The sequence below is a fragment of the Oenanthe melanoleuca genome, chromosome 7 (genome assembly GCF_029582105.1).
Source record: "Oenanthe melanoleuca isolate GR-GAL-2019-014 chromosome 7, OMel1.0, whole genome shotgun sequence".
Classification (NCBI taxonomy): Eukaryota; Metazoa; Chordata; class Aves; order Passeriformes; family Muscicapidae; genus Oenanthe; species Oenanthe melanoleuca.
In genome coordinates this window covers 6,545,518-6,561,941 of record NC_079341.1, presented here as the reverse complement: position 1 = coordinate 6,561,941, position 16,424 = coordinate 6,545,518, and the positions used below count along the sequence as shown (strand labels likewise).

The 16,424-nt window shown below is 39.3% G+C and overlaps 2 protein-coding genes across 2 annotated transcripts in view; both read right to left on the bottom strand.

The window, feature by feature from the left end:
* The window catches only part of FAM171B (family with sequence similarity 171 member B), a 33,907-nt gene extending 29,277 nt beyond the window's left edge, over positions 1-4,630 (bottom strand). Inside the window, exon 1 of the mRNA XM_056496804.1 lies at positions 4,364-4,630. Within this exon, the coding sequence (XP_056352779.1) occupies positions 4,364-4,514 (151 nt within the window). The 5' untranslated portion in view covers positions 4,515-4,630. The remainder of the gene's footprint in view (positions 1-4,363) is intronic.
* A 3,569-nt stretch (positions 4,631-8,199) lies between these two features.
* The window catches only part of ITGAV (integrin subunit alpha V), a 44,682-nt gene continuing 36,457 nt past the window's right edge, over positions 8,200-16,424 (bottom strand). The window contains exons 26-30 of the mRNA XM_056496299.1: positions 15,661-15,774; positions 15,233-15,346; positions 15,031-15,138; positions 13,927-14,049; positions 8,200-13,578 (exon numbers count right to left, since the gene is read on the bottom strand). Of these exons, the coding sequence (XP_056352274.1) occupies positions 13,483-13,578; positions 13,927-14,049; positions 15,031-15,138; positions 15,233-15,346; positions 15,661-15,774 (555 nt within the window). The 3' untranslated portion in view covers positions 8,200-13,482. The remainder of the gene's footprint in view (positions 13,579-13,926; positions 14,050-15,030; positions 15,139-15,232; positions 15,347-15,660; positions 15,775-16,424) is intronic.

The following is a 16,424-nucleotide window of genomic DNA, read 5'->3' as shown; positions in this document are numbered from 1 at the left end:
CAGGATAAGAGTGTTGTGTTGCTGCTCATATAAAACAAATAATGCCAGTTCTGATCAGAAGTCTCTACTCAGACAGCCCTGGCTTCTTGAGCAGGAACTGTATCCTACATAATCACTAAGCCATGAAAATTACTGCATTTCATTCCTTACTGGAATGCTAAAGAATCTCCCACACAGCTTTTAATTCCTCACTCATTTTCTTGTGGTATCTGACTGCAACAAAAGCTCTAAAACAAAACTGGATTTATTGCTGCCCTACTAATCCCCAATCCAGTGACTTTGGAGACAGTAAACAATAAAGATTGTTCCCTCAAGTGACAAAGAAGCCAGTCACACTACACCATGGGGTTTTAAAAGTGCATTATTATGTATTATTGCTCAAATTCAAACCCAGACAAATGTTACAAGGTATCAGAACCAAATGCTCATCTAAATACCTAAGTATCAACTACACATTAATATATAAGTCTTTAGAAAAAATATTCTACAGCAAGAAACATGGAACACCACGATTAAATAAGCAGTAAGTCACACATGTTGTTGTTTTGGATAAGTATTTCCCTTTTGGTATCTCAAATAAAAAGGAAACATGAGAAAGTTTTCTCCTTCTCGAATGATTCAGGAAGAAGCAGACAACATACAAAAGAGTTTAGAAAACTCTGAACCTGAAATTACTTGTCTACAACACAGCTTCACATTAGGCAGCCACTCAGCATCACATGCAGGCAGACATTGCTGAGAAATGGGCTCAGAACCAAATTCCACAGGCAGCATCCAGGCAGGGAATTTGTCTCCAGCAGGTAAAAACATAACCTCTAATTTTCTTTTGGGTTTGTCAATAATCACATATTTATTTCATCTGTCTCAACAAACAGGAGTTTGTGTATTAACAATTAAATACACATAGCAGCTCCAAATCCCTCCTCTCCTTTGTTCAGCACCACTGATAGCTGCTACAGCTTTTGAATTTCACCCTACAGAACCAAGCTAATCTCCCCATCACATGCAAAGCCATCTGCCTTAAAAAAAAAAAAATACACCAAACCATAATAAACTCCTTTTCCCCTGAATTTTGAAACAAGAGGCAGATTGGGCATGGTCTCTTAACAAATAACACGGCAAGGGTTTTGGGGGTTTTTTTTCATGCTGGGATTAGAAAAGGTACAGGGACTACCCACACTTGAAAAAACCACCTATTTTAAAACATTGTTCAAGTCTAATTTAATGTCTCAACATGGTAAAAAAACACCAACATGAAGATGCTGTATGTCACCCTGTGTAAAGTGACAGTTCCCACTGACACAGCTGCTTTTTCTGCAGGAGCATGTTGTTCATTCAGTACATGTCAGACCTGCCACAGAGCTGATACAGATAACTATCACTTATTCAATTAGTGGTGTCTGCTCTATTTATAGCACAATATCTGCATTATAAAGAGAATAATAATGTGGATGAAGATATCAGGACATCCCAAGTTCCATGAGCATTAACGAACATAACTCTCAGCTCCTAGAAAGAACGCGCCTCAATAAAGAGAAGGGAACATAGAAAACAAAACCAGATTTGCCTGGATCAGAGCCAGGACTATAATTCACTGAATTCTGTACTCAAGCCTGCTGACCTCAATGATGAATATCTCAAGCACCCAGCAGCTTCTCTTCAATTGCTCCTGCACACCAGAGCCCAGATTTCCAAACTGCCACATGGAAAATGCAAAAAACCCACTATGAATAAGGAAGAACCCAGACAGGTTCTCCCCTGCAGCAATTATCAACCTAACCAGAGAGGCCTGTCTCTCTTGCTCTCCAATTTTTTTTTATTTTCATCTTTAATTTGGAAGAATGCCTGTATCTGTGAGATGAGTCAGAATAACTCCATGAACTGGGTTCCTCTTGTACGTGTTCTCTGCCTTGGTATGGAATTTACTTATTCCTCTTGGCAGCGGTAAGTTTGTTGCTGTTTTTAAGGGAAGAGAAAGAGATGAACAAAAACCCCTTCTCAGTCATGATGTGCCACTACCATGTCAGCACAAAGTGTGCACCCCAGACACAGCACACAGCTGTGCTGACTTCAGCATCCCTCCTCAGACAAACACAACAATGACACTGGCAGGAGTCAGTTAATCCAGCAGGGAATTGATCTGTGGCACGGTGTAACAAGCTTGGACAGAACAGGGCCATCCACACAGGAACAAACATCAGTGGCAGCAGGCTGGGAACTCCAGCCCCAGCTTGGTGCCCTCCTGAGCCAGGGAGCATAAATCTCCTTGCTGCAGCAGCTCTGGGTCACAAACACACTGCACAAATCCAAATTCAGCCAGAAGGCAGTGCCTGCCTGGCAGTCCTCAGCGCTGGATCTGCAGCTGCCTCTTCAGAGCCTTGCCCTGAGGGACTGCCCTGCTGGAAAGGCAGCAGCCATTTATCCTGCCTACCTCTGTCAGCTGTAAACCATCAGATGATAATTTAACATAGAAAGACATTAGGATCCATTATATTTACATCTGGAGTCACGTTCTCCTTCTAAAAAATGTCAAAAATGTCAATAAAGTGAAAATTACTTGCATGCTTTACTGAAATACCACACAAAAAACCCCAAAGGTGCTTAAGTAGCTTCTTCAGAATAATAAGTTTCAGAGTAATTAATTAATAAGTAATTGGCTTATCTTTTTCAAAGTCTACCATTGGCTTTTTTTTCAGTTTTTCTCAAAGAAAAAATTAATCAAGATCTTTTAGAAATCCAGCCAACAAGTGAAATAAATCTTTAACTACATTTAAGCCTAACATAAACAAACGCTGACAGCTGACTCAAATGATAATTTTTAACATTCATAAACGGAGAGGGATCATGAAAGCTGTGGACTAGAAGACACTTTCTGGACTCTCATACCTCAGAACTTATGATGCCAAATGAGCAAATAAAAGAAAGCAGCAAGAGCTGGGCATGTGGGTCTGGAACAAGAACAGCAAGGCAACAGAACAGGCATCAAAATGTTAGATACCAACAAAGACCTTGGCCAGGACTGAAGGAGATAAGGTAACAGAGCTTCTTGAAAAGAAATCAATACCTGAAACCAAAGAGGATCATTGAATTAGAAAAACTGCCTTTTTTTTTTTTTTTTGCCACTCAATTTTTAATGAGCAAAATGTTCACTGCTCGAGTCAGAAATGCTGCAAATGCCTTTTAAGTGGTGTTTGCTGGGGATTTATGGTATATGCTAGAAAAAGTATGATAAGAAGCAAACTAATGAAAAATCATCAGTGAAAATGAAAAAAAAACAAGGATCAAGATGTTCATCAAATGCCCTTCTTCAAAATGCTACAGTTTTAATGATTGAAAAATAGTAAAAAAACCCAAATCCAAACCCCCACAAAAAAGACCTGAAGAGCAAATCAAGGCATTTGAAGAGTATATAAGGAAAAATTTAAGGCTCTGTTCATTTTCTATCAAATCTAGTTACTAGTCCTACATCTTGAAGAAGCTGCGAGCAAATACTGCAATTTAATATCTTTGATTATATTTCCTAATTAACAAATATACTATGGCAGCTTTGCAAATTGGCTTCAATTCAGGAAAATATTAACCATCTGCCTAAAACTAAGCACATTTATACCTTCCTGAAGTCAACTGGAAACAGAAGCATGCCTAGATGCTAAAAATGAAACATATGCTCCAGTGATACGCTGACACGGAGCCTGGATGTTAAAAGGTCTTAATTCATGCCTGAAACCATCTTGAAATTCTTTGGTGGAAGGCAGTATGTCAAGAAAAACACCAGGTTTATCCCCATTTGAGCCACTAAACTTCAGGCTATACATTTTTTTATTTTTTTTTAACCAGATGACAGAACAGACACCTCATCATTCGCTCTGGCTCTGCAAAGGGGCACCCTCAAACATTTGACTGCAAAACGAAGGCCTGAAGCTGAAACAAGCACATTATTTTCGTGGTCTTGGATAAGCATCTGCAGAGGGGATGCAAAAACTAACGAGCTCAGCAGCCCCATCACTCGTTTGACAGGCTCAAGATGCTCGCACACGTTATCAGCTGGTTTATTTTTAAAGTGATACAGATACACACAGAAATAAGCACGTAAATCATATGTCTATGATACACACTTATCTATATATTTATGTATCTCCGTGTGGCGATCCCTGCCAGCCAGCTGGAATCCCTGGAGCCCCGCTAGGTAAGGCCAGGCTCCGCTCGCCCGTGCGGGTCAGTGCGCGCTCCCCGGGGCGCTCCCGGCCGTGCAGGGAGGGAAGGTGGGATGCAGGGAGGGAAAGTGGGGTGCAGGGAGGGAAGGTGGGTGCAGGGAGGGAAGGTGAGTGAAGGAGGGAAGGTGGGCGCAGGGAGCGGTCCGTACCTGATGCCGCGGCGGGGGCGGCCCCGGGCAGCGCCGCTCGCTGCTGCTGCGGGCGGGCGGCGGCGGCCAAGGCGGGAGGAGGCGGCCGCTCCATGGTCAGCATTAGCAGCAGCGGCAGCAGCGCGGAGAGGCGGCCGCAGGTGCCCGGCATGGCGAGCAGCCCGAGGGCAGCGGAGGCATATTGCGGGAGGCCGGCACCGCGCTCCGCACCGGGGCCCTGCCGGCGGCTCGGCGGAGGCAGCGCCCGCCCACAGACGCGCCGGGCGGGGCTGCAGCGGGGCCGGGCCTGGGCCGGGGCCGGGGCCGGGCCGCCTCCCCCGGGCGCCGGGCCCCCCGTCCCTCTGAGGGGGCCGCCCTCACATCGCCCCCCCGGAGCGCCTCACGGGGCCGCGCTGTCCGGGCAGCCCCGGAATCAACGAGCCACACATCCACAGAACCGCGGAATCGACCGCGCTGGGGGAGACCGCCGAGGTCTTTCGTTCCAATGTCTAATCAATCCCCCTTTCTGTGGAGAAACTCTGCCTCATGTCAAACCTAAACCTCTCGTCCTGTCGCTGATCGCAGAGCCCGACCCCCAGCTGGCTGCTCCTTCATTTTCAGGGAGTTGTGGAGAGCCATAAGGTCTCCCCTGGGCCGCCTTTCTCCAGAACAAACACCCTCAGCTGCTCCCCGCCACACTTGCGCTCCAGGCCCTTCCCAACAGAAGCTCTGTTGTCCTTCTCTGCCCTCACGAACACAAGTACACGCATTCCAATTTTACCCATGTGCATCCTTAACTCTGAAAAAATATGTTCAGGAGAGCTAAAAATTTTTATTCCCTAAATTGTTGATCAGTGTAATGTAGGATATCGGGAACTGCTGATAGGAGTAACCATGTACATAAGGCAGAGAGATGCCCATGTGTAGGATCAAGGATTTAGGGGACACTGGTGTGATTTTAGGGCCTGTCACAGTGACGGGAGCACACGGCTGAGGAGGGGCTGAGGGAGCTGGGGCCAGGCTCAAGTAATGGAAAAAACACGGCAGCTGCTCCCAGAAGGTGAGGCTGGAAAAAAACCCCAAAATTTCTGAGCTGGGCACACACTGGGATCACCCCACAAGGATCCCACACTGGTGTGGATGAACATGCCCCTGCCATGATTGCAGTGAGGCCAACATCCCATTCACTGTGAGCACTTTCAGAAAGGGCTAATACCAAATTTTCAGTGTATGTTGAAATAGTGAATTGAAACTTGTTTGGAAAGTACAAAATTACTTGAATTGCCTTTTAACAAAACATGGATCAGTCAAACAAAAGGTTTATTGTTTATTTTAGACACTATACCATACTAGGCCAAATCCTGTAGTTTAGATCACAGAAAATTTCTTCATTGAAAGAGAAACAGAGGAATAGTCACAAACTATAGTGGGGTATAAATTTGCCCTCACTGAAAAGAAGAACTGTGCACAGGTTACTGTGCATGTTTTCAACATATCTCTTATAAAGTCTGAAGAAAATTTAACATATTTTTCCTTATGCCTCCATGTCATACAATACAATGTAATTAATTCACTGCCATTACTGACTTGAAATAGATTTGGAATTGACAGAGAAAATACAATTTGCTTTTATTGCTGTTGCTGATAGTTCATTGGCAACATTTTGGAACAGTTACTGCTCGCAGGGTAATGCTGCAGTGGGAAATGCACATCCTCCTCAGCAGGTACTTCTCAATACTATTCTTTATTGCCAATCTCTTTTTTCTTCATCAGCACCAAAAAAAACCCTTTGTCATGAAAACCTGATTTCATTTGACAGGACCTTTCTTGAAAGAAAGCAAAGGACCACAAAAAACATACAAATAAAACAATCATTTATTTGATGTGAAACTCCTCCAGGAGCTCATAAAGAAAAAAAAAAAAATCTCTTTTTAGTTTAGCAGACATGCTCAGTGCCTATTTGCTTAATTAACATCCCCTCACCCAGCTTCCTATTTCAACCTTTTACGTGGGCACTGTGAAGTAAAAGTGGCTGTTCCTGCACAGCCACTGTTAGAACTGAATTAATTTTGGATTCCCTGCAACTGTGTGAGTTCCCAGGTGGAAGAAAGGGGCCTACAGAAAACTTGCTGCTGCTGTGAGCTTCCTTTGTTCAGGAATTTGTCTGGAGACTGAGGGGTGTGGCATTGAGAAATGGTGGATCACAAATTCATTTCCAAATGTTTGCAGACATGAGCTTTTAACAGGATATAAATTATTTGGAGAGGAATAGTTGAACCAACTTGGCAGCTGGAACATATTAAATTAATGTTGATGATATGAATATGCACAATTATTAATTTATAAAGTTCTGGGGGAAAACAATCTGTTAAATGGCTCCAAAAGAGGAATAATACGTGGAAATTAATTGTCTGTATTACATTTAGAAAAACTACTAAGAAAAATTAGGGTACACCATAACATTCATTTCAGAAAAAATATAATCACAATCAGGAATGTCTTATTAAATAAGTTTTGTTTGAAGAAATGAAGGTTTGCAGTAATTTATTTCTAGTACTTGAGTATTTTCTTGAGGAACTGTGTCCAGCAGTAATTCCTGCAGTCTTTAAAGGTTGCTACACACTTGTCAAACTCTAAACAAATTACAGCCATTGTCATCAACCACTGAACATGGCATCTGCTGTTCTGCCAGGGCTGAAAACGTGTGCACAAATGACACAGAAATGTCAATCTATATGGACTCTGCAAAACTCTCAAAAGCATATGACACAGGCCTGGCCTGCATGTGAAATTACAAACACCAGTAATGGGGTATTTTACTCTCAATATTCTTGTTTCTTACATTTGCAAGCCCTATGTTGTACTTTTGTGTCCTGTAACCTTAGTCTTAGCATGTCCTGTATGTTTGTCAAGAGAGGGTAATAATTTAGCACCAAACTTTCAAAAGGTTTATCAGGAAGATGCAGTAGAACAGATTGATTGTGAAATACCTCGTGAGAAGATGGGCAGCTGACAGCACTAACCCAAATTATTTATGTATATCAGAAAATATATTGATGAGAAGTTCCTATAAAGATTTTTTTCAAAGTATTTCCAATTGTTCACCATGTTTTTGAGAATGCCTGAACTGGTGATTTCAAAATATTCATTTTCTAATATGTAATAAAGTAGTAATGTATTAACAACTCATTTACAATCTAACTAATGATCAAAGCACACAATAAAGTATCATTCAGGTGTGCAAAGAGTCAAAAAGTCCAGCAGCATAGCTCCAGTATTGTCTTTATGTTAACAAATTCTGTACTAGCAAGCCAGGGAACTCACTAGTTTGGAGTTTTTCTAAAGTGTTCACAAGCACTAGCATTTACTTCTCACTGTTTGTTTTATCAATAAAACACTCTCATGTCTGCCTTTATTGTGAAACAATATATTACTGCCACCCCACTCACACAGGTGTGTGTGTGACTTGTAATCAGAAAAAATGCAACACTGAGATAAAATTAGACTAATTATACAACAAGAAAAGAAACTCCAGCTCTCTGAGAACTTTCCTAACCTGAGGACAAGATGTCACCATTTTCTACAGCAATATGACACCTATAAAGTCTAAAATATTTATTTCTAGTATGTAGAAATTTCTGTTGGAAATCAGTTTTCTAGTGATAGAATATAGTCTATGACTAGATTATTTTTCTTGCTTTTTATTACAAAATTTTTTGACTCAAGGTGCCACTTAAGGTGTGAACGTAAATGTTATTGTGTAAATGTAATATTTTCTGGTGAACTAAATGCATTTTTAAAAATACACCTAAGGAAAAGAAAAAACAAAAATAAACTAAAAACCACACCTACAGCAATTTCTATTGATTAAGAGGTATTTTATTCCAAAATTCTAAATATCAGAATCAAATCAATACTTACATTTTTCAGTTTACCCAATCATAGTATTCTGAAATTGTATATATACATAGAAAAATACAACCTAATAAAAACACTCAAATTTGCATTAGGATGAAAAGAATGAGTTAAAAAGCAAATCATAGCTTTAATAGCTATATATTTCATATCAGTACAAAATTACTGTGCCACAATACCCACTTCTTGGCACAATTTATAATTTAATACAAAATAAGGTGACTTCAAATGTATATTGCTCTCCTTAAATGTACCGAAGACCTTTGAAACAAGTTCATAGCAATTGAAAATATTCCCATTTATGCTGCAAGTATTTACTGCATGATAAAGAAACATAAAATGCAACACTCTTGTTACTAAGTTAATTTTCTGCTTGTGCAAATAATGCTCTACTGATTTAATGCACGAGCAAACACAAAAAAGGCAAAAAAAAATCCATTATGAAGAAATAAAATGTTACATTTTCAGCGTATTTGTATCATAGTAAATACAGGTTTCCTTCATGGATTAGAAAAGCAAAACCTGTAAAAGTTTTTTGAAGATGTAAATGCTACATGAAATATTCCATTACTTTGCAAAAGCCAAGGGTCAAGTTATTCACCTTTAATGCAGCATATCTGGAGAAAGTCATTGCATGAAAGGTTAGATTTCCTGTGTTACGTTAAAATTCTACACATTGGGAAAAAATAGACCTAAATACCACAATCACATGAAACAGCAGTAGTACTACAGACTCAACCCCGTTATTGAATACTTTAGTCAAATTTTCCACAATGGACTTAAAGAAGGTGGTACCAGTCCCTAAGAACTCAGGAGTTAGTACTGGATTAGTTAGTACTACACTTTAGAATATACATCAAGCTTCACCCAATGTGGGTGATCAAAGACTTGCATTAATTCACCACCTCCAGAGAGCATGCTGGCTCTGTCATGTCCTCACAAAGACTGTCCTCACAAATAATGTCTGCACAAAAAAGGAAACACCATGGCCCTTCTTGGGCCAACAAAGCTTGGACTTGGCAGTGAACCAGGTCAGACCATGTCATATTGCACGTGGAGGTTGGAGACTAAAGATTCAGTACCAAAGAGTTCAGATCCCACTCACACCCACAGGAGTTACCAGAGCTCAGCAATAACCATGATCCCAGCTGTGGCATCTGGCTCACCTGGGCCCTGCCATTACCTTCTTTATTTTTGGATTACTGTTTTTCTTGAATAAAATACTTTTTTTCCCAACTCATTAATGCCAGCAGCATTGAACACAAAGGATCACATTCAAAGGGTCACGTTAGTCTGGACCAAAGAGAAAAACTACCTTGATTTTCACCTGTACAATGCTGCTCTGCAACTGCTTGGGAGGGTGCAGGAAAAAATACTGCAGGGCTTTGTCAGGGTAACCAACAACCAACCCAAATGCTGCAAAAATCTAAGTGATTCCTTCAAATCACCAAGATTATGCTGATTACAGCCAAAGTATTTCCAAAATATCCTTTAAGACTATTTAAGTGTGGACACAAGTTTAGAAACAACTAAATATTTAATATCTTTTCTTGGAATAAATGTTTTATAAAGAAAGAACACATGTAGTAAACTTTAGAAAGTTTCCACAAGCATTATGTGAATTAGAGATCAATGTGTAAATCAAGATTCAAACCAGAAAAAGCCCTGATAACTTGGCAAAGAATACTGGCAAACTTACTCAAAGATTTCAAATTACATTGATAAATATAGCCCATATTTGACTTTACAGTCATGTTTAAACAAAAAGTATTTCCACAATTTCATAGTTTCTTGAAAGATATGTAAACCTATAAATTAGGCTCCTTGCTTTACATTTTCTAAATATTGTCAAATATAGTAATAGATAATATGCATTCTGTAATATAAATCACTTTTCAATATTGATCATGAGATGCTGTATTAATTGCAAACTGGAGTACTTATATAAGTTCATATTTCATTATAAAAGATACAGCACTTTTAAAATGTTTTATTGTCTAAATAATTACATAGCTGTTGATTTTATATTCATTAAAAATCTGCTCCTGAAACATAGCTCTCAAAAGAAGACTAAATCTCTGTTACTGTACTTGTATTTTTAAATGCTTCCAGTATGCATCTTATGCATACAATTTTGACTCAAAGACATTAATTTCATTCTAAAATATCTTTTCTAAAGTTTCTTTAAAAGCTTTAACATCATTATACAGCACTTGCTGTAAGAATACATCAAGTGTAAGTCAGTGTGAAATTTATATTGACACAAGTACATACATTATCTTGAATCTTATTGCTGAATCTAGAACACACTATCAAAAGTTTCCCCCATTCAGGAAAATTTCCAGCTTGGAATCTCTGTGAAACATAAATGCTACTTGAAATTGGATTTGAGGTGTTACATCTGTGCTCACTAAATAACCTGTATACTCCATTGGTCTTTTTAACCAAACTGGAAATCAATTGACATGGAAGAAGCAACTATTTGCTTTCATTCTCTAGTAGAAGGCAAGAAATAAAAATCACTTAAATAGTCTTACTTTATGTAACTTCAAAAATGGAAGACACTTTCCATAGCTACAGTAGTTGTACCAATACAATGTACCTTCTTATCCTGAAAATCAGTAAGATGAGAGTTTCCAGTTGCCACAGCAAAATTAGGGTACAGTTAGCACTGACATGAGCAATGCTATGGGATCCCATCCATGTGAGCAGGAGAGATCTTGACCATGCTTTTTTAAAATACTCTTTTTCATCTCCTAATAATGCCTACACATGCAAGTAGTCTAAGAAATTTCAAGTCACCATGGAGTGTACATATAATGAAAGCACACATGTAGGAATTAGAGCTATAAGCTGTCTGGCAGTCTCTTAAACCTCTTACCCTACTAAGATTAAGACTGGGTAAAACCAGTCTCCATGCACATAAATAATCAGCTGATAAAGTGTGAGAACCACAAGCCCATGTAAGTAACTGAAAATGCTGTTCTATCAAAGTCACATTTTGAGGCCAGGATCAAAGCCTTACTCCTGATTCTCTACTACATTTCTAGTAACATACTAAAAATTAAGACAAAAATAAAACATTGGCCACACTGAAGACCTTGAAAGTTTAGTGAAAACAGAATTATGCCCCATACTCTTTCATGTAAACTAATTTTAACTAAACAAACTGCCTAAAACCCACTCATGTAAATGGATAAATATGCAAGCCTATATCTGGTGAACATACTGGCCTCCCAGACTCTGCTGTCTCCCTTAAGGACTCAGATGCCATCATGGATTAGCAAGTAAGAATGGACTTAAATACAAAAGCCATTGGTTGATTTAAATCTCTGAAGGATGAAGAAATAAGAGTTGAAACATACTGCTCATTTCAGAAAATTCTGGGTTTAGTAGGCACTGCTGTATTTATGGGGAGGATGCAGCTGTGAAGAAAAACCTCAAGGTAAAAAACCAAACCAGAGTTTTTGCCCTTTTAAGAGCTTGTCTACATAGAAATCTCACTGGTCTAAGTACAGTAGACATCTTCCTTTGTGCACCTGGTTGCATACAGGGAGTTCATGCTGCAATTTATTCCCTTTTTGGAAAAGAGAATAAGCACATCTCATAGAAGGCACCTTAGTAATGGTTTAAATAGGTCCACTTTAAGTTCCCTGCAATCTGTGGCTGCAAGCTGAAGAACCTCCTGCTCTGCAGGTACTTGTCTCCTGAAATGCATAGACAATGCTCTTGTGTCAATCAGTGTAAGAAGTTTCCTTTTACTACACCAGTGGTGAGGGAAATAAGATGAGAGGGATGTAAACCCATGGCTTTAAACCACTGACCTTTTGGTATGTTCAAAAAACAACAATGAATCAAAATACTTAGTGTCTTTTCTGGTAATGAAATGCATTGAACATAATGAAATGTCTTGTGCAATGAAATGCCTTGTGCAATGAAACATGCAGTGACTGTAACAATGAATGAATCAAATGAAACAAGCCAATGAAGCAATGAATGAGTGAAGTGAAACAAGCCAAATCAATCTTTACTTTTCAAACCCTTGTGCACTGCCAGCTCTTCCCTGTTTCATTTGACTCACTGGAGGTGAGGGAGGTGTGAGTGTGGCTAAAGCACAGGTGTAATCCAGATCCATGGATGTGGCTGGCAGAAAGGCTAGTCTACACAGGCCCTGTGTCACTCCATCCTGCACCTGGGCATGGTCAAGCAGGGAAAGTGAGGATTGACAGCTCCCTGCAGTGCACCAGGTAACCTGTCACACAGTGTCCCTCCAGTGTTCTGCTAGAAACTAAAATACAATCCAAGTAATGCACAGCCTTCACTTCACACCCTGCAGAAGTTTGACCTGTGGACATCAAGAGTTTTGTCAGACGTGTCTATTGGCCTCAGTCCACCACCTTGTCCCTGGTAGTGCAAGAGCTCTGCGGAACACCTGGATCCTGTGGTGTGGAAATACACAGCAAAGTCTCAGGGTCTTGCCCTGAATCTTTCCCCCAAGTCCCACAGAAAGTACATCAGCCCCACATTTCTATCAGTCACTTGGTGTTTGCAGGCTCGATCCCTACAGTAAGAGACCCGGGACCTGGAGAACAGTATTTGTAAGGTCTAGAGGGAAACCACAAGATAGGTGAGAGTAGGCAGACAGGTGTGCAGAACAGGTATCAGATGTGAATGATTCCACTGAATATTTCCTATTTCTTGAGCAGGAGAAAAAAAGCATCATCAGAGCTAATGGGTAAAGAACATTCTGCAGTACTGTAAAACAAGCTACATTCTTTTTTTTTTGTGCAACTGACTTTCAAGAGCTAGGCAATGAAATGTAGTGTACTCCAGCAAAAACCAACCAGAACTAAACATGTAATGCAGCAAGCACCTCTGGAGGCTGTTGGCTCCAAGAGCAAATGCAGAATCTGTCTAGCAATTCATGGAGAGTCAGTACATGAACCAGAAAAGATGATGTTTCCTGTATGCCAGTAAGCAAAATCCCAGCTCTACTCTTGAGTTTGTCACACAGGGTCAGTGCAGATGCATTAGTGCCAGGTAGGAACAGGATTAATACAGGAGAGAGGATTTAAGTGTATTGCTCTTGTTTTGCACGTGCTGATGCCTTCTGAGACCAGCAGCTCTGCAATGGTGAGTGCTTGTTTATGAAAGGGGAAGCCAATATTTGTAACCAAGATGTAGGCAAGTGTACATTTCAGAATGTCTTACAGATAAAACTCTGCTTAAGCTTCTGAAGTTCCTTCCCCATTCTCATGTGGTTGCAGTTGTTCTCTTTCTTGTTCTTCCTGAGGTGGCCTCACACGTTTGAAAAAGCCCATCTGTGATTCAGAGAACAGTTAAGAAATTGTATTGTGATTTGCCAAACATACACACATCCTTTCTCTTCCCTTAACTGATTAAGTGGTCTTCTCACTCCTACTCTCTTCCCTCATTTTTGACCCCCAAAGACAGAAAAATTAAACTGAGTTCAGCACTATCACAGACATCTCTTTTATCCAGCTTCTTCCTGACAAAGCTGAAAAGCTTTTACAGTTATTCCAAAAACTTAACTGATTCAGATGATTAGGTGACCAAGGCATTTCTGCAAAGTGCTGGTACTATATGAAATAATTCATCACTAGTAGGGAAAAGCAAATGATACAAAATCCCCCAGACACAGTACTTACCCTGTACATGACAAAAACTAGAACAGCCAGGAGCAGTAACCCTGCTAGGACAGCCAAAATTATAACCCACACTGGCACAGGCATGGGCTGTGGTTGAATGCCCCATGTAATATTTGTAGCAACCTGATAGAAAAACACAATAAATCACACTTTGCACCACACTGACATGCTGAGTTAATCCATGAAGTTTAAATCTTGCATACCTTTATCCTATCATGATTATAATCTTAATCCAGTATAAAATATTTTTTCTCTCCAGAATTAATCAAAAGCCATAGATTCTTGGTGACATAAAGACTTCACTGACCCACATTTAACATGATTTTAAAATTAAATTATAAGGGGGGATTGGGGATTGTTTTGCCTGGGTTTGCTTTTTTGCAATCATGGCAACATGTCTTCTGTAATTCTTGATGATTTTCAGTAAAACTGTAGGTATCTGGAAATAGCTTGGAATTAGAGAAAAATAATTAAAGGCTTTTTTTTTTTTTTTTTTTTTTTAAAGACAGTACTCTTTGAAACAAAAAATCAATCCACAAGGCTTGAGAGAGAAAAAACCCAGTTAATAACAGGCATTAGAAACCATATTCAAAAATAAGTCAGTCATAATCCTTTTCTACCTTTTCCTTAAGATCTCTTAATCTTATAATGCTTACCAAAAACTTTTCAATTTGCCAGCCCAAACAAGTGGCCTACATCTTCTTTTCTGTTTGCACCCTGTCTCCTTTCCCTTTGAAACCCCCTGAGACACAGGTCTTTTTGTTCCACCCTCACATAGTGCCTCATATAATATAATGAAAGTTCATTATTGAAGCTCTAATTGCTACTACAGTTGAAAACAAATTTCAAGTAAAATATTTCTCTAACAATAGCATTCACAAGAACATGAGGACTGTTAACCATCATTCTTTTCACTTTCAGTTAAGTCTTTCAAGCCACAAATACTGTCACCTCCAATCTCCAACTGAAATAAATGCATTAAACAAATAGCTGATAAAATTAAAATTATGCCAAGCCATAAAAATGTTACTCAACAATAACTATCTTTGCACTAATTTTGATGTGATTATAAATAGTAACTCAAGCTGGATACAAAATACTTACTACTGTAGAATTGTGAATATCTTCAAAGGAAAGGTTCTTATAAGGGAACTCTATGACACTGAAAGAAGCAGATGATTTGAGAGAGTAGGAATGATTCTGATTTTCTTTCTGTGTAAGAAAAAACAAAATTAGCATTCCATTTGAGTACAGAAGTCACTTTTAATGTTTCAGAAACAGTGACAGAATATTCACAGTCACTCACATTCATGAAAGTTTGGGTCCAAAGGCGTGATTTTAAATACAATATTGCACTCTTCCCCCTTTCCAGGTGGCCAACTTGACAGACAATCTTTAAACAGTCAGCATTTCCACAGCCCTGTGTATAAAAATAGGAAGGGTATTCCAAGTATGAAAATATTTGAAAAGTCCTTAATGGCATTACTTCAACCACATACCTACACTGGCAAAGCACCATAAACTATTAAAATACATTAAGTAACCTCCAGCATTGGATAATTACTTATAGTTTGCAGTTACAAAGACAGTGATATGGTAACATGTTTATTTCCTATTACAGATTATTTCCAATCACATTTGAAAAGGAAAAATCTTCCTTCCATTTGTTTTTAAGGACTTGTAAGAGCACAGGAACATAGGTGTGTTGCCAACACCTCAGTGCTGAGAGCTCACCAGAGTGTGCACGTCCTCCTCTGTGGCAGCCAGATCCCTTCTGCTGATGTGGTGGTCACGATGGTCCTCCCTGCCAAGTGTTTCATTCCTCTCATCATCCTTGGGAGCAGAAATCTAGGACACACCAAGGCAACCCAAACAATGATTTAGTTAACTGCAGGCTTCAAGCTGAAGGTCAAAAAAACAGCTAACTGCAAGTTCTCTCTTTCTATTCTAGCTATTCTTCAGACCCTGGCAGAAAATAAATCACTGCAAATTGTAGAGCAGAAGTACAGGAACTTTATATTTATATATTCACTGAAGTTGCTTTTTGGTTATCAGAGATGTACAAGTATTCTTCATTGTTCTATATATTGACTATCTTCCCTCAATCCTTTTTTTGCTCAAATTCTTCTTGAACTAACATACTGACTTTTATTGCTTGTTCTAAACTATCCTAGAAATCAACTCTACACTCAATTAAACTTGCTGGGTTTTATCTGGCGTTTCTTTCCTGGTCCAGCCCAGGAAAAATGAGTTTCTTCTGCTCTGTAAATCCCATGTTTTGCTGGCAGTGATAGCTAACCCCTATTGTAATTTCTGACCTTTGGATGAAGAGATACATTCATCCAATTTGGATGAATGCATCCAATTAGATAAACAGATAAATATAATATAAAAAATAATACCATTTGCTTCCAAGAAACAAAACCCAGAAAATTTAGATAAACAGTCCAGAAGCATCTGGTATGTTTTAGGTTTTAGTTCATGACCACATTCATTAT